The following is a 19,623-nucleotide window of genomic DNA, read 5'->3' as shown; positions in this document are numbered from 1 at the left end:
CTAGCATCATGCAGTGGACGGTGACTGTAGCCACGCGCTTGGCGATCGTAATAAATTGGAACAGGTTGTACTGACTCATCAAGAAAGACAGGACGTGTGCGAAAATTCGGTGAAACTTCAGACTAATAGTGTTACTACCTGTATGTCGCCGCCGGGCCTGGTTTCCACCCACATACCATGGTTGGATGTTGTACTGGCACCGTTATCTAAATCCTTGCCATAGTGTTCGATGACATACTGCAACTCAAAGCAATGTGGCGGCTTGGGCAGACATTTCGATGGGATCGAAGCTCCGAGGCACTTTTGATAGCACGAGTAGAATTGGTTGTAGTCATCCTTTCTCAGACTTAGCCCTCTGTGGGCCTCATCTTTAACATCTTGAAAATGTCTGTATAGAGTGTCTGGTCGTGAGAAACCTCGCAGACATTCTGGACACAAATACTTGATCGTTGATTGCCGAAGAACCTCTTTCTGTGTATTGAATTGCCTCTGGAGGCTAGACATATTGGAGGGAATGAAGTCAAGGGGGAGGATAAGCACTGCGGGGTAGAGGATCTTAGGGTGGGCCTCTCTCCTCTCCTCGTCAAGTTTGACGGTGTTTGGTATGTTGTTAAGTGGTACTACTGTATTGGCAACAGGTACCTGCCGAGGATCTACTTTCCGCTAGTGCGGAAAGGAACCTCTGTGTCTCTCGCCTTTACCATACTGATACATTATCCTTTCGGCCAATCAACGGAAGAAGATCCACTTCTCGTTCTCTTCTCGCTTCTTATTTGACTTGGAATGACGCTTAAAATGAGGAACATATACTACAAGGACTCCCGGCAATCACTGTGCTCAGAGATATGGCGGGTGATAAAAGCAACAACTGAGCTTCCCAGTGAATATATAAGTTTTGTGGGAAGCAACCAGCGAAACATTTACCCAGGTACGTCAAGAAATTTGAGAGTCAAGATGGCTGAGTTCCACTCTATGTAATCCAACATAGTCTCCATATGTAAAATTAGGAGGTATCTCTAGAGCCTTCACTGAAACCATCCAAAGTTGTTTGCTAGTAGAATTTTCCTCATTCACGTCGAAATATGTGGTTCATTAATGCTAAAAGCCGTCTTGGTATGAAGATTCATTGTTGTGGTTGGCTTTCGAAAGCCCCGGTTCGAGATGGAAAAAGGCTAACTCTTATGCTTCAGCGGACAATTCGTTTCCATACGCCTCTGATGACTGAGAGGAAATATTCAGTCGAGCTAAAATAGCAGGTTTAGTTAGCATTACTATTTCGAAGTGATATTATGTCTTTTCGTGGCTCCGACTGACCTCTTTCAGCATCGTTGGCATAATTCTCAACCACAAACATGACCTCAAAACACTCGAAACCATACCGTAGCTTTTCGGCGGGAACTGAAGCCCCCAGAGCCTCTTGGTAGCAGTCGAGGAATTTTTTGAAATCGACTTTTCGCATACTAAGACCCTTATGAATGTTGTCTCCCTCGGTCTTAAAGTGGCGGTAGAGGACATCGGCACGGGGAAATCCTTGAAGGCATTGAGGACAAACGACGCGTATTGTTGACTTTTGAATAATCACTTGGAAGGCCCTTAGCTGTTTTTCTAAGTTCATCATATTATGCTTTGATGAAGAACTACAAAGCCGCGCTAAGTAGACAACGCTCCAGGAAATTGGAGGGATTAAATAGAATGAGAGAACATGTGAATTGTGATGTAAAATTCCAATCGATATCCATTCCCTCTCTCAGATCTACTGATAGATTACTACCGCGGAAGCACCATTTTTCTAGGGCACCAAACCAAACTATTGGTGTATGTCGACAAGTCACGTATCACTCTATGTACACTAATGTATGGCAGACTGTATTCACAGGCATTGGCCTTCACAACACCTTGCTTATTTAACTGAAAGCTTTGGTAAAGGTCAGCAATTTCTTGAATCCTTTCCAGGACCTGAAGGTGGAGAAGCAGTCCATTACTATCCTAGGTTGAAATTCCAAAAAGGAATTGAAGAAGTATTGAAATATGCAGAAGAACCTGGGTACCGGCATACTCGAGAAAAGTATGCATATGAGATTAACATTTGTGGCTCGAGCTTGATCGACGTGTCGAGTGATAATGGTAATTTTGACGGCTCTAGCAGAAGCCTTACGACAACGGTTGATTTGATTGGCAACTTCAATCTAAGTGAACCCGAGATACTGATCTATTCCTTATGAGGCAGACGTAGTGGAAATAGGTGGCAGTCAAAGGCAACAAAGAGCGATTAGAAATAGTAGGAGCAATAGGGAGCAATAGGAAGCAAAAGGAAGCAGTATGGAGTAATAGGGAGCGGTATAAGCGACAGAGAGCGATAGGGAGCAATAGAAAGCAATAGAAGCAATAGGGAGTAATAGGGAGCGGTAGAAGAAATATGAGTAATCTGTAGCAATAGGGAGCAATAGAAGCAATAGGGAGCAATAGGAAGCAGTATGGAGTAATACGGAGCGGTAGAAGCGACAGAGAGCGATAGGGAGCAATAGAAAGCAATAGAAGCAATAGGGAGCAATAGGAAGCAGTATGGAGTAATAGGGAGCGGCAGAAGAAATATGAGTAATATCTGGAGCAATAGGGAGCAATATAAGCGACAGGGAGCAACAGGGAGAAGCAAGGAAACCCTGCGTGGCTGAACAAATGTGGCGTTTCATTCTCTTTTGCCACAAGTTGGGAGAACACTTCGGGCCGAACTTTGCCTACCCCTCCATTTTTCTCGACCTGCTGCAAATCTTCACAAAAGATGAAACCCAGGTGGTAGCCCTGGAAAAGTACGAAACTATGAGCTTATAAGAAGAACAAAACACTTAACAATTTATCGCAAACGAAATCTTATCACGACTTCTTCCCAAGCACGGCTTCCTGATATGACCACTGAAAAAGTCCTGGTCTGTATTCTGCCAAATCCTGCTGCTTGCTCCGCTAACTATTGTAGGTCGAGCGATGGAAACCTCTCCCAGTTGACCCAAGTTACTTTGATGACTGTATTCTCCACCCTATCAACTACATCGCACAGGAGAATTACGAGCGGAAGTTATATTGCTTCGAGTGTGAGGAGATAATATTTCACGATGAGAACGGGGCCACGATATGGACAACCACAGGTAGCGGATTTATGGACGGTCTACCAAAGCAGGTCTCAGTCAAGATCAAGAGAGGGAAACACCGGTTCGCATGACACAATTAGCCATCAAATGCATAAAGCTTGGTAGCCATGAATATCCCATGGGACCACCCGACACGTAAAGTAACAGTTGCCTCGCAGGGCCGACTGCGCGTTAAATCTAAGCTTATGCAGTCCGTTGTCCTGAGGACAAAATTCTTGATCTCCCATGCCCGTAGTTGGCTCTCTTCGATGCCTTGACTTAACGAAGATCCAAAGATAATAGGGATTGATGACATTGATGCGCCTCGAAATGTGAAGCAAGCATTATCATCTAAACACGTTAGTCACAAACTTGCTTCAAGCTTTCTGCTAAGTCCTCTTACATATTTCTGCAATTGATGGCTCCCTGGCTAATTGGGAAGACTCCACGTTTGTCATCTCAGTCCCATGTACAGTCAAGAATCTCTCCCATGCTGTAGGGAACAGAGCCTTGACGATTGAATCATGAAAACCGATGTCCAATTGTACAGTTGCGTCTTGATGATCATACCGAGGGAAGCTCATACGTATGCACTGCGTTGATGTCAAGAGTTGGTTTTCCTTTTCACGCGTCCGCCTTGGAGAATTCTCGAATGCTTCGTATAGGTCCTTACTCAGAAAATGACGGGCTCTAGTCACATCGGCTGTGCTATAGAACCATGCCCCATCTGATTCAGTGTTCGTTTTTGGCTTTGGCAAAGGCACTACAACATTACGTCAGCAGGAAACTCATCCAAGAGAACACAGAATTACCCGAGGTGGAAAGCAAGTCCAGAATGTTCTTGAATGTAGTGGTTTGATAAACACCGACTCTCTTTGCTATAATTTTGAGGTCATTTAGAACTTCGCCACTCAATGCTGCTGATTTGCAGCTCTGTAAATTTTTCCGAACGTCGCTCGTTTTCCAGCTCCGGCATGAGTTAGGAGACACAGCCATAATAAATGGCAAAAAGATGCCGGGGAACACTTCAAGAACTTCCAAGTAAATCCGCCGGGCTCGTTTCAACCGATCGTGTAAATTATATTCTTTTTTTGGTCGGGCTCTTTCCATACGCTTAAGACGATCGGGAGGCCTGCAGATTAGTGTGAGACGTTCTTCGACTAGTGAGACATAGTCGTTAGGGACTGATTTGACTCGACTCAATTGCTCGAACATTTCGTGTATGCGCTCTATCATATTCATCTTGAATTTATTCAAACGGCTCCAGTTTTTAGTGCGGGCGAACTTATAGTGAGGCCGTAATGGATGAAGAAGTGGAGCAATGGGGAAGCAGTAGGGAGCAGTAGAGAGCAGTAGGGAGCAGTAGGGAGCAGTAGGGAGCAGTAGGGAGCAGCGAGGTTTAAGTACTATAAGAACTCAGCTAGCCCGTATCTGTTTTGCCCCACTTCTGACGGAAAGGTCACAGGAATCATGGATCGAGAATGTTTACATTGTTTGCTATGCTAGGAAAGAAGCACGTGACTTGGTTGCACCGTATAATTGGAATAATTTTTAGATCGGAACCTGTTCACCAATGCGAGCTTAATCACTTGGCTTTATCACGCGAAACGAGATAATTAAGGACTTTTGATTTTAGTGGTCGATGATATCCAATATAGCAGAGTTTTCGGCCTTTGAGCACAAATATAGTTGTAACAAAGATAAAGCATATTCCACTCAACTATAGATAAATCGAGGCGTTATCTTTTCCAGTAAGCAAACCGGAAGACCTCGACTACTGACTGCCACCCGTAGAATCCACCTTGTCTGCTTCAGTCTGCCTACCCATCCTTCTCAACCAGAGCTCTAAGCTGAAGTTACCATCACTCAGATCATTGACATTTCCCGCGAATTTGAACGTATGTCCTATATCCTCTTTTGGCCGCTGGTCATCCGTAAATCTGATGAGACAGGGCTCGGCGTGGTAATTATTTGTCTCATACATCGCAAGCTTCTCGCCACTTTCCACCGTGCGCACATGATACACAAAACCGTGAACAACTGATCCAGGCGCATCGACCAAGGCTGGATACTGACCCCACATCTTACAGTCGTAACCGAGTATGTAAGCAGGTCGAAGTTTAGGCTTCTCGTCTAAGCCAAGGACTTCAGCAAGCATCGAAGGGTCGACAAGTGTGCCGTAGAAGAAGTATGGGCCAGTGGGTGCTGCAAGTAGATCAACAAAAGGCGAATTTATCGGTGCTTGGTAGAAGTAATCGGGAGGAGCGTTTCTTAATTTTAGGACATATGGAGATATCTTCGACTTCAGGTTCTCGGGTGGCGGGGGAGATGGAGGTGGCGGCGGGTAGCTATTTTCTTTTGCTTGAGAAGCCATAGCACCAAAGAGAATGATATAGGTTATGAGCTACTTCCGATGCTGGCGGACACCAGTAGATTTAGGTATGCTCTAAGCACCCACTGGCACGTGACTAGCTTGTCGACCGGCTACAGAGTTCAATTGCGATTTGCTGGAGCGCCCTTTTCGGCGCCCTCTCTTCTTTGCAACAAGACTTCCCCCCTTCTACTCTCGATTTCGAGGTCTTTCTCAGGTCGGCTGACGTGGCCCCTTCATCCACCCCTGCTAATTGGAATTGCGGCCGTAGCACAGCCCGCTTTTCCAAACACTTGACCAGGACAAGCGCAAGTATGGCAAATGGCCTGCATCCTTCCTGGCTTTCTGCGCTACAATTTTCGCTCGGTGATTCAGTTTCACTTGTGACGATTGCGTGAAAGTGCTGTAAGTTGATGTACATCATTTTATTCCTTGATAATCGTGCCGCTCTTCACCATGTAGGTAACTCCGGCAGTTCTGAATACCTTGGGATGCAATATGTTCTCCATCTCCTCGGATCTATCTTCTCGGTCTTCCTCATGAGATGAGATTCGAAGCTGGATTTCATTAGGGCAAGTGACGAAGAGACTATGAAGGTATTGAAATGGTAGGATTAATTGTCTTTCATAGAGACGTAGGAGGCAATCAAAGACTACAGCATAACAATACTGGCATTATACTGCTGTGAAAGTGGTGATTCTACAATGCTCCGAATGATACTATAATATGGCAAGTTGAGCGTGCTAATGCCGTCGCGAACAAAAGTATTGTCGTCAAAATGACATGAACACCTAAAGAATCCTTTCAATGCCTCAAGCCACTTCATCGAAGTCATCAAACGGAAAATGATCTCGAACACCGATAACATCTTCAGGAGTCTCAGCCGCTTCAAGCATTCTGGTCTTCATATTATGAGCCATTCCTTTAACAGCATCATAATCATCATTTGGAACCCAACCCAGAACATCAACCTCTAAGATATTCCTCATTTCTTCGATCGCAATATCAGCTTCTTTTTGGCGAGCATCTAAGTCCAGTGTTTCCTGGATAGTCTCCTCTGAATAACCCACCGGAGCAACCGAGCAAGCACTCTGAATTTGCTCTGGACCGGTGGTCTGCGCAATTATCGACCAATTCTGTATAGAGCGAATGAGTTCTGCTCGCAGCGATATTGAGTCTCCTTCCCAAGGTGTACCAGCGTTTTTGAATAGCCGTTGACGAAGAATGACAGACTGGTCGAAGATGGCGTCATAATGATCCTTATTTAGCCTTTTGGTAAACGCGGCATAAAGAAAATGTACCAGCCTTTTCCGTCGAATCTCTGATAAAGATGCTTGCTCGGGTGAAGGTAAAGAGTCATAATTTGATGGAAGTGTAAGCTCGGGCTGTTTCAGCATCTCCGACTCGGGATCGCCATAATTCTGGAAATGAGTTGGTATGCCCGCAACAATACCTAAAGGCAAAATAGAACAATGCTGCCAATCTATAAGTCCGATAATATCATTTGTCTCAGACACAAGAATATTGTTTGGCTGAAGATCAGGGTGGCGCATAACAGGTCGATTTAAAGTTGAGTTGTCTGCATACCCTAAGCAGCGTGCCATTTGAAGATAGTTGGTAAGGTCGGTGATATGGCTATCAGGTGATACGTGCTTGAAATGATAAATCTCTCTATAGAGCCGGTCATAGGGCAAGCGAGGTTTTGCATAGGCTTTGGTCCAAGCTAATTCACGTTCGCCAGCTGCTCGGAAAATGTCAATTGATGACAACCCTTTCGTAGTCAGTATTGTCAACAATACAGTTCTTGAAGACTTTCACTCACAAGGTCCTCTATCGATATTCAGTAAGTCCCTTTTGTCATGCCACCAGCTATAATGAGCTGTCGGTCCTATGCAGAATGCTCTATCATTGGGATCAGCGAGTTGTATCCTGCTGTCCGATGAAAGGTCTCTGGTATAGTAAAGACTTCCAGACGCAGGAAACCGCAGTGACATCAATTGCTTTTCCCATTCGACTATCTGCTTCATGACCTTATGTTGTTCCTTTGGTGTCATTAAGAACCATTTGTCGCCGAGTGGGGTACCCTCCAGCTTTTCCATAATGATATACTCTGTTCCAACGGGATTCGCCTTTGTCGAACACCACCCATAAACCACTGGTGTGCGAATACCATGTAGGCGAAGATAGTCTAACGTTGCCGCTTCGCTCGCTACAGTATAGTGTTCTGGTACTGTGCTTGGATATGGGAGTCGCGCAATAACACACTTTCCATCGCTGAAAGTGGCCTCGAACACGCGGTTGAAACCGCCTTCTGACAGCTTAACAAAGGTTTTCAGATCGGATTTCAAACGGCCGGATGCAGCAGAGATAACATCCTGAAGTGCAGAAACGTCAAACTCAAGGAATCGTTCTGATAGACGAAGATGTTCATTGAATCTTTAGAACGTCAGTTTTTTTGCAAGAAGTCTAGTATCTCAGCACTTACATCCATCTCCCTGAAGTGTACCGGAAAAATTCATCATGGAGTGTGACATTTGATTTTCGCCCACATCTTGTCGAGGCGTTCGCATGCTGTTGGTTCCCAAGCTTGTGAAAGCGAAAAGTTTGAAGCCGTAAAGAGCCCAGAAATTTTCGCGTATTGACAGAACATTTCTTCATATTGGAGCTTTTAGCGGTCAGACGAGAAAGCGACATGAAAGAGGAGCATCAAGGGATCAAGGGATATGTTCCGCTTGATGAATAGACTTGGTTTGGGAGTCCGTTGCACAGGGCCAATTTAAGGGAAATTATTCCGTGTCGGGAAAACATGTTTCCGCATGTCGTCTGCCTGATGGCTGATTGATGTGGGCCGGCCGACATTGGCAATCTAGTACCTTGCCTGTTTTGACCCGTTTGTCTCCATATTTTACATATGTTGTTTGGCTACATCGGGAAGAAAACCCATACAATCTCAAAATAGTTATAAGGCTAGGCCAAAGAGTGGATACATTCAAATGCCCATCATACCAACCCCGCTCAGATACTCGAATCCCCTTATCAATCGTAAACCCACAATTCTAGCTTTCGACAATCGCCGAGAACAATGCATGCCAATTTGTAGCAGTGCCAGACTTCAAAGACCAGAATTAATTTCAGTCGATTAGGCTTGAGGAAATGATGACTCACAGTGCCTTCAAAGCTGTTCCTCAAGTGACTTGAGTGCCTCATCAACGTCGTCCTTTGTCGCATCTTGCTTGACTTTAACGGTTCCGATGACGGCATGAGTCCCCCCATTCTTATCTCTCCAGTCTTTCCATGAACTGGGAATCTTTCCAGCATTCGGCTGGACCTGGTATTTGTGGTACACAAGGCCGTTCTCTTCAATAGTGCCATCATAATCGAAGCGGACACCGTGATTTTCCAAATCACTTGCTGATTTCGGCCATTGAGTTTTGCCTCTCCCGACTGTCGGTTTAGCAAGTTTCTCCCAGACTTTGGAACCCCGGCCTGTGATCGCTTCCATCACACTGTTCCAAGCTCGGCGTGACATTGTCAAATGGTAGAACTGGGAAGATGAAAGGTAAATATTGAGTCTGGTTCTGTGTCGCGGAAGGAAATTGGCATGGGAAAAGACACGATTGAAGTGTACATAGAAAATAGTGAGGACAAATGAATACTCTTATATAGCTGATACGTCGAGGCATTTCCCCTACAAGGACATTGCAATATAAGTATCTATTTAATGACGAGTGGGAAGCAGAGGATGCACTTGCTGTGATATCACCTGCAGCTCGCAGCACTTAGCGGTATTTTAGCAGATACAAGCGCTCCTTTGCGCAGGATGTAAGATGTCCAGTATCATGAACAAAGTCGAAACTTTCGCTGATGTTACGCTTGCACCCTAGAATAAACGCAGAAGCGCGCCAAGCTTAGATATGATTAGTTCTCCAAGACCTCACAGCACCGGTCACACATCCCGAAATAAGATGTATTCATAGTAGGTCAATGCTAAGACGCTATCCTTGCTAAAAACCGGTGCTGTGTGACCGTCAAACTAGTCTGGAGATTAACCAAGATCACGTGCAGTACTGCGCGCGGAACCCCGCACCAACACCGCTTTGACATCCTTACAGTCACTAATTCCACCTGCGACTGTATCCCATTGATCCAGTACGCTATCTGATTATCTTTCAGAGACTTCCTCCAGGGTCATGAGTGCTGAGAGTATACCTTTGGAATGCCCAGTATCGTGCTGCCAACGACGATACTATGGTGCACGATCGAAAGATTGTCTCCGTGAACACTTATGGGAATTCAGTAGCCGCTGTAAGCGGCATTCAGAGAGCTACGCACGCCTATTTCCAGGTGCACGAAAAGATGCCAATGTAAGATATATCTGCGATATCTGCTCTCGCCGATTTGCCAGATCATTTGCGCACAAGAGACATGTGCAAACGCGTGCGTGCCCCTTTATCCGTATTCATCAAAACGACTGACAAAGACTTTCATCCAGACGATCTGAAAAGGTACCCTTGCCCACAGTGTCATAAAAAATTCCGGCAGCAACGCAATGTGGCTGAGCATTTATCAAAAAATCGATGTCGAGCGCGGGGACTGGAATGCATTGAAGATGGGATACTATGTGAGCAAACTTCATCTAGCAATTCAGGCCACAGACCTGACGGAGTTAGCATCTTACTCTTTCAAAATAACCCAACCCATTCAAGAGATCCAACGGGTCACTGCGACCAGAGGTCTTGAAGATGGATATTCCAGTTAGTGAGCTCCATGGTGGTGCCGCTGAAGTATCTCACCATATATACAGGCGAGAACATGGAGGACGTCACGCATTCGTCAAAGACATCCAACTCCTCAACAATTCCGGAAAATGGATTCCTTGAACAAAGCGCTACACTGGAAAGGATTGACTCTGTTGAAAGGTTCGACCATTCAACACTCGTGGAGGCACATGAAAAGAATACGACATCGGAGCCTGTGCCAAGTTTTGATTTATCAAGCCTTGTTCAAAGGCAAGTGTACGATCCCATTATAGCTTCAACTGTTGAGCTTGCAGTTATGGATGACAACAGCTTCTTTGCGACTCCGGCTCAACCCTTCGATATTTCAAACTTGGACCCTGCTCATAGCGATATGCCGACATCGATCGCCTTTGACTTAGCAACCTTAGTATACCCTTATAGTGAACCTTTTCCGGCAGCTCAACCGCCTGCGAAGCAATTCCCTTGCGAAAACACATTTTTCGCCCGTACATGTGATGGACATATGGTCAATCGAACGTGTGCAGATCTCGGAAGTTCCTAAGTGTTGGTATCGCAGTGCATTGGGTTGGTCATAATTCGGCGATGAAAAGCCCATCCAGCCCAGGTCCAACTTCAATTTCGTGTGTTATATAAAGTATCCAACCCGGTTGTAATTGCAGCCCTGACACGGTGGGAGAACCTGTTATTATGCGAATGGGAAGAAGGTACGCTGGGCCGGCTGTGTTGTGAAACCGAGCTGGACCAGGTCCGGTTCGTAGTACTGTATAGCCCCAGCGACGATTTTTTATCTTGCTAAGTCAGATTTGTTTAATACAATGTAAGAAATTTCATACCTTTCCTTCAAGGTCCAGCGTATCGAGTAGCTGCCGACAAACGCTCGCAAGTTTCCCATCAACACATTTTTCCAAGTTTTCTCCTTCTTGAGCAAAATTGGCAGTCTCACACCATGAAGCCAGCTTGGCCAGTAAGTTTTCGGTTAGAGGATCGCTGATTTTTTCTAGGTTAAGATGGGACCTGCTAGGTACGCTCGCTGCCATTTTCCGTCTTTGTTGATGTTCGTAATAAGACCTTCCAAGGATAGCTGCGATTATCGATAGTCCCTTACACGCTTGGAGTAATGTAAAGTGCCTCTGGATTAACGCTTGTTGTCGACTACTCTGCGGTTGGTACGTGGCTGTTTGATGCGCGATTGACATCCTGCCCCGCTGGAGGGGCAAGAGAGGTGAATGAGTCATGTGATTATCTACTCTCTAGCGAGACCTTGGGCATAAGTGAAGCGGGGCAGTTATGTCTGATTAAATCCTAACCCAACTTTTACTAACAAGTGAGAATTCAACACAAGACACCTGCCAGTGTACAATAATTTTGTGCAATGTACGACACTAATTCTTGGTAATAGAGATTGGAAAAGAAAATTGTCATTGTAGTCTTTTCAACTGTTCTTAAGCCAGAAAGGACAGATTAGCAGCAGCACCGGTTCAAGCACAGCACCGGTTTACACCACAGCACCGGTTTACGCACAGCACCGGTTTACGCACAGCACCGGTTTACGCACAGCACCGGTTTATGCACAGCACCGGTTTTCGCCACAGCACCGGTTTTCGCCACAGCACCGGTTTAAGCACAGCACCGGTTTACGCACAGCACCGGTTTAGGCACAGCACCGGTTTATGCACAGCACCGGTTTTCGCCACAGCACCGGTTTACGCACAGCACCGGTTCTTGGCATTTTAAACAAGTTCACAAGTTCATCTCGTACCCAAGTTTTCTAGGACCTAAACAGAAACTACGCTTCTGGCGGTTTTTATGTATTGGTGCGTTCTTAACCAAAACCGTCCTAATGTCCAGCGAACTAGTAGGCAATGCATGATTCTCCACCCCCCCCTCCTCCTCCTCCTCCTCCTCCTCCTCCTCCTCATCATCAATCATCTTTCCTACGTCTTTTTATTGGCAACTGCAGCTCTGAGTTCTACCGAGTCAAAGCCTAGTACTAAAACATAAGCCATCTATATGCATGCTTCCTGGAACTACGGTGCCGCGTCCTGCCTTCGCACTTTAGCATAACGGCTGTATTGACTTTTCGGGTTATTCCTCAATAGTATCTCCTAAACATCAAATTGAAGAATAATTTACTCTTGTACAGGGCTGCATAGTGTAACGCTCTCATCACCATTGCCGAAAGCCGCGATAAAGAAGCCCACATGAAGGAAATATCAGTAAGTTCTTAAAGTCGAGATTCTCCATGCTCACCGCAACTCCTAGAAAGTTGAATCGCGCATGCAGTTTTCAGATGTGATCTTACAGTCTTTGTCGACCGTCCAATATGTTCTGCTTAAGCTTTTTTGCACTCTTGAAACTTTGCCTCGCTCGACCAACCACTAAAACCACGTCAAGGAGAATTGAGCCTACAATCACAACTGCATCTGGGTATGCAAATATCGATCCAATGATTCAGACATCCTTACAAGATGAAAGAAAACTCCTTAACGTTGTCAAAGCCGAAACCGAATTCGGTATATCCTTTTTTGAAGCCTATCGCGGACTTGTCATAAACGAGTATGGGCCATACTTGCTATTTTCAGCTCGCCTTCGAAAAAGCCCTGGGAAGAGTCATACTATTTCCTGTCCTATCAAAGTTCAAGCCGGCAATCTCGAACCACTCGATCAATCTATACTGCAGCTTAATCTTGATAACGCCCGGTCTATGGTACCAGAGTCAGCCTGGAGGATCCTCAGGATGAAACCAAGTGATGGGCTCTTGATTTGTCAGTCTGAGCAAGGATCAAACTCAGATTGCATATGTAGATGCCATGTACCTAGTCGCTGATAGTCTTCACCCCTTTTTTGAAAAGTATAACGGTGCTTGCTGTTGTCGGGAATTATACAGTGTCTTGCATGATCTATAAAGAGTCAAGCTATCGGGTTCATTCATTCGCAATCAATGATAGTCTTAGCAAAAGTTCTGTTCGAGTATGTCGCTTGCTCTAGCTATATTGTGCTGTTGGTTTATCTTCCTTGTTGTGTCTCTTCTCTCCTATCTATGTCGAGGTGAAGCTGCTGAAGCCCGGTACTCGCTTCCATATTTCGAGTAAGCTCTTCATCAATAGCACAAACAGATTCTTAAAGTGAATCTTCACATTGATAAGAGAAAGCCTCAGGGAATAAACAGGAAGAGAAACGATGCCTCCAAGTCAAATCTTGTTAAATGAACAGGTAAGGCAGAACAGCCTGGCGAGAATTTGCAAATACTAACCTGGTTTCCAGGAGATGTACTGCGGAAGAACAGCTCAAGGAAACAAAGTTGTTCGTCGACATCCTCGAATGCGCGCTACAAGCCTGATATTTTGCTGTGTCTGTGAGAAGGAAGTAAGAGGAGACGGTCCCTCTGGACGCTGTTGTCGCCAATGCGGACACGAAAATTGTCTTTGGTGTTTGTGGATCATGCGAAAAGGCTGTACTCTGTGATAACTACGAATCTGGAAGTAATTTTTGGCGCTTAACAGAACAATACCGTAACGAATATTGCAGTAGCCTGGTTTTCGATCCACCCTGTTCACAAGCGAGTCAGTAGATCGGACTTAATTAGAATACTGCGGCTTACAGACAGCATGCATACAGTAAAACTTGATTGGTATGCAGCAGAACCCTTCGGAATAAAGGCATTGTAGCTGGACAAATGTCACTATGAGAAGCAGGAAACGATCTTGTCCTGCAGTGTTTACGCAAGCTCCGTAATGTGACATTACGGACCATCGGATACTGTATAAAAACAGAATCAAGATTACCCTGTACTCAAATCATTAGGCCTGCCAACCCGCAATGCTACGACCGTGTACATAGATTGAACCAATTGCTTGATCATATATTATCGACTGAACCGCATCTTCAACGCCTCTTTCTTCCAACCCTATCAATCATGAATCCAACGGAAATTGTATCTTTTTTAGAAGCGCCTGAGGCCCTGCTTGAAAATCTTCTACCCGGCTACAGCTTCTTTGCTCGTCTTGTCAAAATTCACCTCCATGCAAATGCCTCGATCTTACTCCTTGCACCCGCGGCTCTTTTCGTGGCCTGCATGTATTTTTTCCCGGTATTCTGGACCCGCCCTTATCACTTTCTTCTTCCCTTTGCATTCTCAGTTCAAATCAGATATCACGACGCTTTATACAAGGACGTGATGTGCTGGGTCTCGCAGTTGCCAGAATTGAGCACAGCATAAGACTCAATTGCAGGAACCGAGGTCAGCTTTGTCTCTCCATGGGACAAGGATGATCAAAAGACCGAACAGCAAAAGGAACTTTCTGAGGAAGAGGTTGTCCAGTTCGAGAAGGACGAACGGGAATTTTGGATCAAGATTAGGGAAATGAAGATGATTCAACCTATTCGCTACACACCTGCACCTCCTGGTATTCACTTCTTCCAATATCGAGGTACTCTATTCGGTTTCTGTCGTCAACCGTACAAGGAAGCTGGCAGCCCTTGGACTGATCACCGGGAGAAGCTATATCTATATGCTTGGAGTCAGCATGCCCTTCGAAAGCTCTTGCAGGAGATACAGGGGGCCAACATAGAGACGAACAACAACCGCGTACGCATAAGCCAGGGGCTCAAGGATGGACCAGCACGACAGTGGATGAGTTTGCCATCTAAGATGCCAAGGCCCCTCTCGACTATCATTATAGATCCACTTATTAAGAATGCGCTTGTCGACGATCTGACAGACTTCCTCCATCCGCGTACTCGTTCCTGGTACCAGAAACGTGGCATTCCATATCGAAGGGGGTATCTTTTTCACGGCCCACCGGGTACTGGCAAATCAAGCCTGTGCCTCGCTATTGCTAGTCTGATAGGCCTCGAAATCTGCACAGTCAGTCTCAACTCAAAAAATGTCGACGGTGACAGCCTCACCCGCTTGTTTTTATCTCTACCGGAGAAATGTCTCGTCCTTTTCGAGGATATGGATCAGGCCGGCATAGAGAACCGCAATATCAGCGAGTCTCTCTCCCAGGTTGAAGATGCGTCAGGCGATGATAGAAGCCATGAATGTCCAGATTCCTCTGACCGTTCGCAGGGTGGCCTGAGTCTCTCAGAAATCCTCAATATCATCGATGGTGTCTCTGCCCAGGAAGGGCGAATCTTGATCATGACCACAAACGACCCAGGGTCTCTTGACAAGGCCCTCCAACGCCCAGGCCGGGTGGACCGAGTCTTTCCCTTCCACTTTGCTACCCGAAGAGATATCAAGGAACAATTCCTAACATTCTTTGTGAAGCCTTCGGACCACCTTTATATTGTCGATGCCCATGATATGAGAATATGTTGTTCTTTGGAACCAGCATCCTCAAGTTGGTCGCTGAAGGATATCGTTCAATTGTCGGAAAAGTTCGCTGCCAAGGTTAAGCCGAATACGTACACTGCTGCGATGCTCCAGAATTACCTTCTGCATTTCAGAAATGACCCAGTGTCGGCCGAGCGTAACGTGACCGATTGGATGACGTATATGGATGAGGGCGAGATATTCATGGTGGCTTGACTGGAATGGAAGGCTCAAAGCACTGAAGCAAATGACGTTTAGTGCTTTCCAGTCTGAACCCGGGGGTCTCAGAAGTAGACAGGGAGACTAGAAATGACGCGTAACGTTAGCTGGAATATAAGATGTCGATCCGAAGGAAATCATAGCCCACCTTATATTGTCTAGTGCCTCTATATCTTTGTGGTTTCGGAATTTGGCACGAAGTGGAGGATAAAGAATGTGAGTACTGGGTCACACGAACGCGTAAACGTGCCACTCTGAATACGGGTTCCGCACAATGTGTGTGATGAGTCATCTAAGTCAAGGTGGCTTCTTCTGACACGTGATTGCTGTTTAATACGATCGACGAAGAATGTCAAGCTGAGAAGTTAATTTAAGGAGATTATGCTCCCATTCATCGTACCAGGATCTGTAATTTTTAAACTTGTGATTCTTGCCCCTCTGTACACACCAGTTGGGATTGTCATCTTAGCTGTCGCCGAACTAAACCTTCAAGTCCGATAGCTATGCCCAATCACCCTGTTTTCAGCCGTCATTGAACGATGCTCAAGAGTATTTTGGGAGTAATGCTTGTTTATGTAGCCACCGCCCTACCTCCGGCGTCGGAATCATGATCAAATGTAGAGTATAAAATAACTGGTACAGTATAATATGTACTGTGACATGCCTTTATGGTGCTGAACTACTACAGATTTGCATGTCCAAGAAGAAAGTAAGGCATTGTCATCAATTATGCCTCGAATTGCTATTGATACAAAAGCGAGGAAGAAAGATAATGATCAATCTTTTTTAAGCGCAACTGGGAGCTCAGCATAGCTTTACTTCCTGACTCAAGAGGTCGTCGGCTGTGATCTAGCACTGCGCTTATTGAAAGTGCCAATCCTGGATTGTAGCCATTGCAAGGGAGGCTGACGTACAGGTTATGTGCTCACGCAATCACCTGGGCAATGATAGCTTCCGTCAAATTCGAAGAGTATAGTGTTTCAAGAGAGCCGACAGACCAGTATCTCCCTCTATCCCCGGCATCAACTAAAGTACGGCCTTGTCTTCTAGTGGTTTGATCTTGTCCTCTTCACCAGCACTTTCACCAGCAGCGAGTTCGTCAAAATCCTTGTCTGTTTTCTGTACCGGCCGTGGGTAATATCCCTCCTAGCTGGTATTAGTAAGCTCACGATGGAAACCACGCTGGAAACCACTTACCAAATGAGATGAAAATCTCGACCAAAACCCAGTCGGATCAGCCTGGAACGTCGTGACTTGCCCGGAATCTCGAAGCCGAATGCCGAGGTATATGTCAGCGTCGCACAGCTTACTGTATTCATAGGCCTTATGTATCAGGCTTTTCTTCCGCCGGTCTCGTTTCTGTCGCACCACTTTCTTTGGTGAATTGGGAACCTTGGGTAGCTTAGTTTCGTTGTCCTCTGACATTGTCACAAAAAAAAACATATGGATCTGAACTTGCGATCTGATTCCTTGTCTACACTTACAAAACTCCTTTTATAAGGATCTGATGTCTAACTCACACGAGCTTTGAGTATCAAGAGAGAATTGGTTCTATTGTTGGATTATGGTTTTTGCAACGCGGTTGAAGTGTTCGAACGATGCAACGCTTATGTTGAACAAAGGTATTTGACCGAAGTATGACAGTGATAGATTCGGCATGATGATGAGAAAATAAGTTGCTCTGCCCTGTGAATAGGAAGCACTGGTTGCACAAGTTGGCTTGAACATTTGAACCGTGAATAGAGAAAGAATACAATTTTTCAACACAACCGATCGTGTTCAACCGCCTAAATCAAAAGTCTACCCTAAACCAGTCATGTTTCGTATGTTGAGCGGCAAAGCTGTCTACTTGAATCTGTTGACTGTTCTTGGTTGTGTTCATCTTTTGCCCGAGTTGTACTGTTGATTAACCCGAGAAGATATCAGTTTATCCAAGGTTTCGACTTTTGATATCAGTTGAAACAGAGGGTGGCGTTGTAATGCTTGCAAATAGAGATTGTATGAGTTGCTGATCCATCGCGTTTCGAGCGAAAAGAAAGAATGGGAAGGCTTGTTGCAGCGTGAAGTCTCCGTAACCCTCTTCGTGATGTGGCACACGTTACTCCCATGTCCACGAGGTAGTCTACGCGGAATATGACCGATCAGAATCGAACATCTTTGCAATTTACCACATCTATTATTCCTGTCAATCATTCTATGTCCCTGATACATTGTTGCATCATTGAAGTCAACTCCATCAATTTCAGTGTATTGTTTCAGGAGCGGTAGCGAGTCACCATGCCTGGTGCTTCTTTGCTTGGTGGCTTACTCTGCTCGCAGACACCCAGGTCCACCGCAACTCACCGCCTGCGGCTCACCCGTGCCCGGTGTCACCCTCGTCTTGTGGCTCTCATCGCTGGCGGCCTGGGCTCGCCCCGTGTCCGTCTTGCCTTGGGTCTGTCTTGCCTGGTGTCTGCTTACCGGCTGTCTCCCTGTCTAGTGGTTTACTCTGCTCGCAGTCATTTAGGCCTGCTGACATTCACTGCCTGCGGCTCACCCATGCGCGGTGTTACTACTGCCTGGAGGTTCACTCTGCTCGCATCCATTTAAGCCTGCTGACATTCACTGCCTGTGGCTCGCCCGTGCCCAGTGTTACCCTTGTCTGGTGGCTCTCGTTGCCCGTGTCTTAAACTCGCCTGCTGTTCTGCCTGCAGCGCACCTATACCTAGAACTGCTCATGCTTAGTGTCTACTATTATAGAGTCAAACAATCAAGACACCTAGGAATATGAGCCCAGAGATGCATCACGCGTAGCCGTTCAACTCAATCGTGTGCTTACGACGATTGAAACAGCCGGCCTCTTTGGACTTGTGCGAATTGGCGTTGATCCTCGATAGTTACGAGTTTGTTCACGAATAGCCACAGGTTTTGCTGTTGTACGGGCAGGGGAAATTCGAGCAGATACAGCTGAAAGATTCGGAGTGGCCGGACACCAACACACAAGCCAATGATGATGTTATCCACTGAAGCGTCCAGTGCTGTAGCTGCCATCATTACGGCTAGCGAGCATGGGCTATTTGGGGTTCATCCGAGCGGTAGAGATAGATTTGAAGGTGAAGGCCGGCGCCCGTTTTCCATCATTACTTCTTAATATAATCGCTTGGAGGGGTTTTGAGTATATCTCAAATGAGGGCTTTAAAGGCTCCATCGGAGATTCTCCGAGAATAAAGAGGCTAGACGGGATTTACGATAATTCGACTGTCATAATTTGCGTGCCTGTTGTGCAGTATCTGGGAGTTTGGGTACCTGGGCCTTCGAGAGATTGAGGAATAGCGTTTTCTGACTTGGCGTGGTCTGGGCCTGGAGATACGCATATTCTGTGCTTTTCGGCCAGTCAAGCTATAGATCTGTGGAACCAACCGTGTTCAGGCGCGCTCCGAGTCTAGAGATGGACGTCCGCGGTCGGGAGGCTGTGGTGGGAAGGCTCTGGCTTTAAGCCCCGTGATCCAAATCAATTGATCGAAAGCTATGTTCTGGAGGCTGCGGACGTGGATCCACTTTGGATGTATGCCCACAGCTTTGAGTCTGCCATCGCCTTCAATCTGTCAATTGACGGTCTGTAAGGCTAAGTAACCATGGGAGGCCATAGCTCTCCTGACCACAGTCTATGAAGATTTTGTTCTGACTTTCTCTGACTAACCATTATCTTTTGTTAATATCAACCTGTACTCGGCTAACTATAAGCGACACGTTGTAGGAAAGAGTTGAGAGTTTTCCTGTCTGATGCCAAAAGATTGAGTCCTCAAAAAAGTCAATATTTAAAACTAAAGTCATGAAACTTCGGCTAAGACCATG

The 19,623-nt window shown here is 45.8% G+C and overlaps 12 protein-coding genes across 12 annotated transcripts; 4 read left to right on the top strand and 8 right to left on the bottom strand.

Moving 5' to 3' along the window:
- Nucleotides 1–588, bottom strand: BO82DRAFT_32797 (uncharacterized protein). The gene is made up of 2 exons (XM_025632991.1): nucleotides 173–588; nucleotides 1–115 (listed from the first exon to the last, which is right to left on the bottom strand). Exons 1-2 carry the CDS (start codon nucleotides 502–504, stop codon nucleotides 79–81), a joined length of 369 nt encoding a protein of 122 aa, XP_025485601.1. The 5' UTR covers nucleotides 505–588; the 3' UTR covers nucleotides 1–78.
- Nucleotides 589–981: 393 nt separating this feature from the next.
- BO82DRAFT_324134 (uncharacterized protein) lies at nucleotides 982–1,675 on the bottom strand. The gene is made up of 2 exons (XM_025632820.1): nucleotides 1,315–1,675; nucleotides 982–1,244 (listed from the first exon to the last, which is right to left on the bottom strand). Exons 1-2 carry the CDS (start codon nucleotides 1,616–1,618, stop codon nucleotides 1,180–1,182), a joined length of 369 nt encoding a protein of 122 aa, XP_025485600.1. The 5' UTR covers nucleotides 1,619–1,675; the 3' UTR covers nucleotides 982–1,179.
- A 959-nt stretch (nucleotides 1,676–2,634) lies between these two features.
- BO82DRAFT_32765 (uncharacterized protein) lies at nucleotides 2,635–3,489 on the top strand. The gene is made up of 2 exons (XM_025632977.1): nucleotides 2,635–2,924; nucleotides 2,978–3,489. Exons 1-2 carry the CDS (start codon nucleotides 2,904–2,906, stop codon nucleotides 3,212–3,214), a joined length of 258 nt encoding a protein of 85 aa, XP_025485599.1. The 5' UTR covers nucleotides 2,635–2,903; the 3' UTR covers nucleotides 3,215–3,489.
- BO82DRAFT_388035 (uncharacterized protein) lies at nucleotides 2,813–4,403 on the bottom strand. The gene is made up of 4 exons (XM_025638356.1): nucleotides 4,026–4,403; nucleotides 3,935–3,995; nucleotides 3,526–3,885; nucleotides 2,813–3,473 (listed from the first exon to the last, which is right to left on the bottom strand). The coding sequence occupies exons 1-4, from the start codon at nucleotides 4,362–4,364 to the stop codon at nucleotides 3,220–3,222; spliced, it is 1,014 nt and encodes a 337-aa protein (XP_025485598.1). The 5' UTR covers nucleotides 4,365–4,403; the 3' UTR covers nucleotides 2,813–3,219.
- A 184-nt stretch (nucleotides 4,404–4,587) lies between these two features.
- BO82DRAFT_32757 (gamma-glutamylcyclotransferase family protein) lies at nucleotides 4,588–5,595 on the bottom strand. The gene has a single exon (XM_025632971.1). The coding sequence runs from the start codon at nucleotides 5,494–5,496 to the stop codon at nucleotides 4,897–4,899; it is 600 nt and encodes a 199-aa protein (XP_025485597.1). The 5' UTR covers nucleotides 5,497–5,595; the 3' UTR covers nucleotides 4,588–4,896.
- Nucleotides 5,596–6,130: 535 nt separating this feature from the next.
- On the bottom strand, nucleotides 6,131–8,151 carry BO82DRAFT_349363 (aminoglycoside phosphotransferase family protein; the record flags this gene model as incomplete). The annotated part of the gene is made up of 3 exons (XM_025633874.1): nucleotides 6,131–7,264; nucleotides 7,316–7,929; nucleotides 7,979–8,151. The coding sequence occupies 3 exons, from the start codon at nucleotides 8,149–8,151 to the stop codon at nucleotides 6,306–6,308; spliced, it is 1,746 nt and encodes a 581-aa protein (XP_025485596.1). The 3' UTR covers nucleotides 6,131–6,305.
- Nucleotides 8,152–8,437: 286 nt separating this feature from the next.
- Nucleotides 8,438–9,458, bottom strand: BO82DRAFT_360058 (uncharacterized protein). The gene is made up of 3 exons (XM_025636739.1): nucleotides 9,246–9,458; nucleotides 8,659–9,181; nucleotides 8,438–8,603 (listed from the first exon to the last, which is right to left on the bottom strand). The coding sequence occupies exon 2, from the start codon at nucleotides 9,020–9,022 to the stop codon at nucleotides 8,666–8,668; it is 357 nt and encodes a 118-aa protein (XP_025485595.1). The 5' UTR covers nucleotides 9,023–9,181; nucleotides 9,246–9,458; the 3' UTR covers nucleotides 8,438–8,603; nucleotides 8,659–8,665.
- Nucleotides 9,459–9,623: 165 nt separating this feature from the next.
- On the top strand, nucleotides 9,624–11,160 carry BO82DRAFT_396874 (uncharacterized protein). The gene is made up of 4 exons (XM_025638872.1): nucleotides 9,624–9,930; nucleotides 9,986–10,114; nucleotides 10,164–10,247; nucleotides 10,298–11,160. Exons 1-4 carry the CDS (start codon nucleotides 9,684–9,686, stop codon nucleotides 10,792–10,794), a joined length of 957 nt encoding a protein of 318 aa, XP_025485594.1. The 5' UTR covers nucleotides 9,624–9,683; the 3' UTR covers nucleotides 10,795–11,160.
- Nucleotides 10,938–11,481, bottom strand: BO82DRAFT_32691 (uncharacterized protein). Its single transcript, XM_025632938.1, has one exon. It carries the CDS (start codon nucleotides 11,447–11,449, stop codon nucleotides 11,081–11,083), a length of 369 nt encoding a protein of 122 aa, XP_025485593.1. The 5' UTR covers nucleotides 11,450–11,481; the 3' UTR covers nucleotides 10,938–11,080.
- Nucleotides 11,482–14,169: 2,688 nt separating this feature from the next.
- BO82DRAFT_379601 (P-loop containing nucleoside triphosphate hydrolase protein) lies at nucleotides 14,170–15,786 on the top strand (the record flags this gene model as incomplete). Its single annotated transcript, XM_025637700.1, has 2 exons — nucleotides 14,170–14,254; nucleotides 14,486–15,786. The coding sequence occupies 2 exons, from the start codon at nucleotides 14,170–14,172 to the stop codon at nucleotides 15,784–15,786; spliced, it is 1,386 nt and encodes a 461-aa protein (XP_025485592.1).
- Nucleotides 15,787–16,815: 1,029 nt separating this feature from the next.
- Nucleotides 16,816–17,534, bottom strand: BO82DRAFT_349356 (uncharacterized protein; the record flags this gene model as incomplete). Its single annotated transcript, XM_025633873.1, has 2 exons — nucleotides 16,987–17,534; nucleotides 16,816–16,935 (listed from the first exon to the last, which is right to left on the bottom strand). Exons 1-2 carry the CDS (start codon nucleotides 17,230–17,232, stop codon nucleotides 16,816–16,818), a joined length of 366 nt encoding a protein of 121 aa, XP_025485591.1. The 5' UTR covers nucleotides 17,233–17,534.
- A 457-nt stretch (nucleotides 17,535–17,991) lies between these two features.
- On the top strand, nucleotides 17,992–18,607 carry BO82DRAFT_32597 (uncharacterized protein). Its single transcript, XM_025632892.1, has one exon. It carries the CDS (start codon nucleotides 18,067–18,069, stop codon nucleotides 18,376–18,378), a length of 312 nt encoding a protein of 103 aa, XP_025485590.1. The 5' UTR covers nucleotides 17,992–18,066; the 3' UTR covers nucleotides 18,379–18,607.
- Nucleotides 18,608–19,623: the final 1,016 nt, after the last annotated feature.

The sequence above is a fragment of the Aspergillus uvarum genome (assembly GCF_003184745.1).
Source record: "Aspergillus uvarum CBS 121591 unplaced genomic scaffold BO82scaffold_130, whole genome shotgun sequence".
Classification (NCBI taxonomy): Eukaryota; Fungi; Ascomycota; class Eurotiomycetes; order Eurotiales; family Aspergillaceae; genus Aspergillus; species Aspergillus uvarum.
This window is presented reverse-complemented; position numbering and strand designations above follow the sequence as displayed.

Bases quoted from the DNA above. Each gene is read 5' to 3' on its own strand.
- BO82DRAFT_32765 (XM_025632977.1), top strand. From the start codon at position 2,904: ATGACCACTGAAAAAGTCCTG. The intron at 2,925-2,977 runs GTCTGTATTCTG...TTGTAGGTCGAG, and splicing joins TGACCACTGAAAAAGTCCTG to CGATGGAAACCTCTCCCAGT.
- BO82DRAFT_32597 (XM_025632892.1), top strand. From the start codon at position 18,067: ATGCCTGGTGCTTCTTTGCTTGGTGGCTTACTCTGCTCGCAGACACCC.
- BO82DRAFT_396874 (XM_025638872.1), top strand. From the start codon at position 9,684: ATGAGTGCTGAGAGTATACCTTTGGAATGCCCAGTATCGTGCTGCCAA. The intron at 9,931-9,985 runs GTGCGTGCCCCT...ACTTTCATCCAG, and splicing joins CAAGAGACATGTGCAAACGC to ACGATCTGAAAAGGTACCCT. The intron at 10,115-10,163 runs GTGAGCAAACTT...TGACGGAGTTAG, and splicing joins CATTGAAGATGGGATACTAT to CATCTTACTCTTTCAAAATA.
- BO82DRAFT_388035 (XM_025638356.1), bottom strand. From the start codon at position 4,364: ATGAATATGATAGAGCGCATACACGAAATGTTCGAGCAATTGAGTCGA. The intron at 3,996-4,025 runs GTTCTAAATGAC...ATTATAGCAAAG, and splicing joins CAGCAGCATTGAGTGGCGAA to AGAGTCGGTGTTTATCAAAC. The intron at 3,474-3,525 runs GTAAGAGGACTT...TAACGTGTTTAG, and splicing joins GCCATCAATTGCAGAAATAT to ATGATAATGCTTGCTTCACA.
- BO82DRAFT_360058 (XM_025636739.1), bottom strand. From the start codon at position 9,022: ATGTCACGCCGAGCTTGGAACAGTGTGATGGAAGCGATCACAGGCCGG.
- BO82DRAFT_32691 (XM_025632938.1), bottom strand. From the start codon at position 11,449: ATGTCAATCGCGCATCAAACAGCCACGTACCAACCGCAGAGTAGTCGA.
- BO82DRAFT_324134 (XM_025632820.1), bottom strand. From the start codon at position 1,618: ATGATGAACTTAGAAAAACAGCTAAGGGCCTTCCAAGTGATTATTCAA. The intron at 1,245-1,314 runs GTCAGTCGGAGC...CTGCTATTTTAG, and splicing joins TGCCAACGATGCTGAAAGAG to CTCGACTGAATATTTCCTCT.
- BO82DRAFT_32757 (XM_025632971.1), bottom strand. From the start codon at position 5,496: ATGGCTTCTCAAGCAAAAGAAAATAGCTACCCGCCGCCACCTCCATCT.
- BO82DRAFT_32797 (XM_025632991.1), bottom strand. From the start codon at position 504: ATGTCTAGCCTCCAGAGGCAATTCAATACACAGAAAGAGGTTCTTCGG. The intron at 116-172 runs GTGGGTGGAAAC...ATTAGTCTGAAG, and splicing joins ACAACATCCAACCATGGTAT to TTTCACCGAATTTTCGCACA.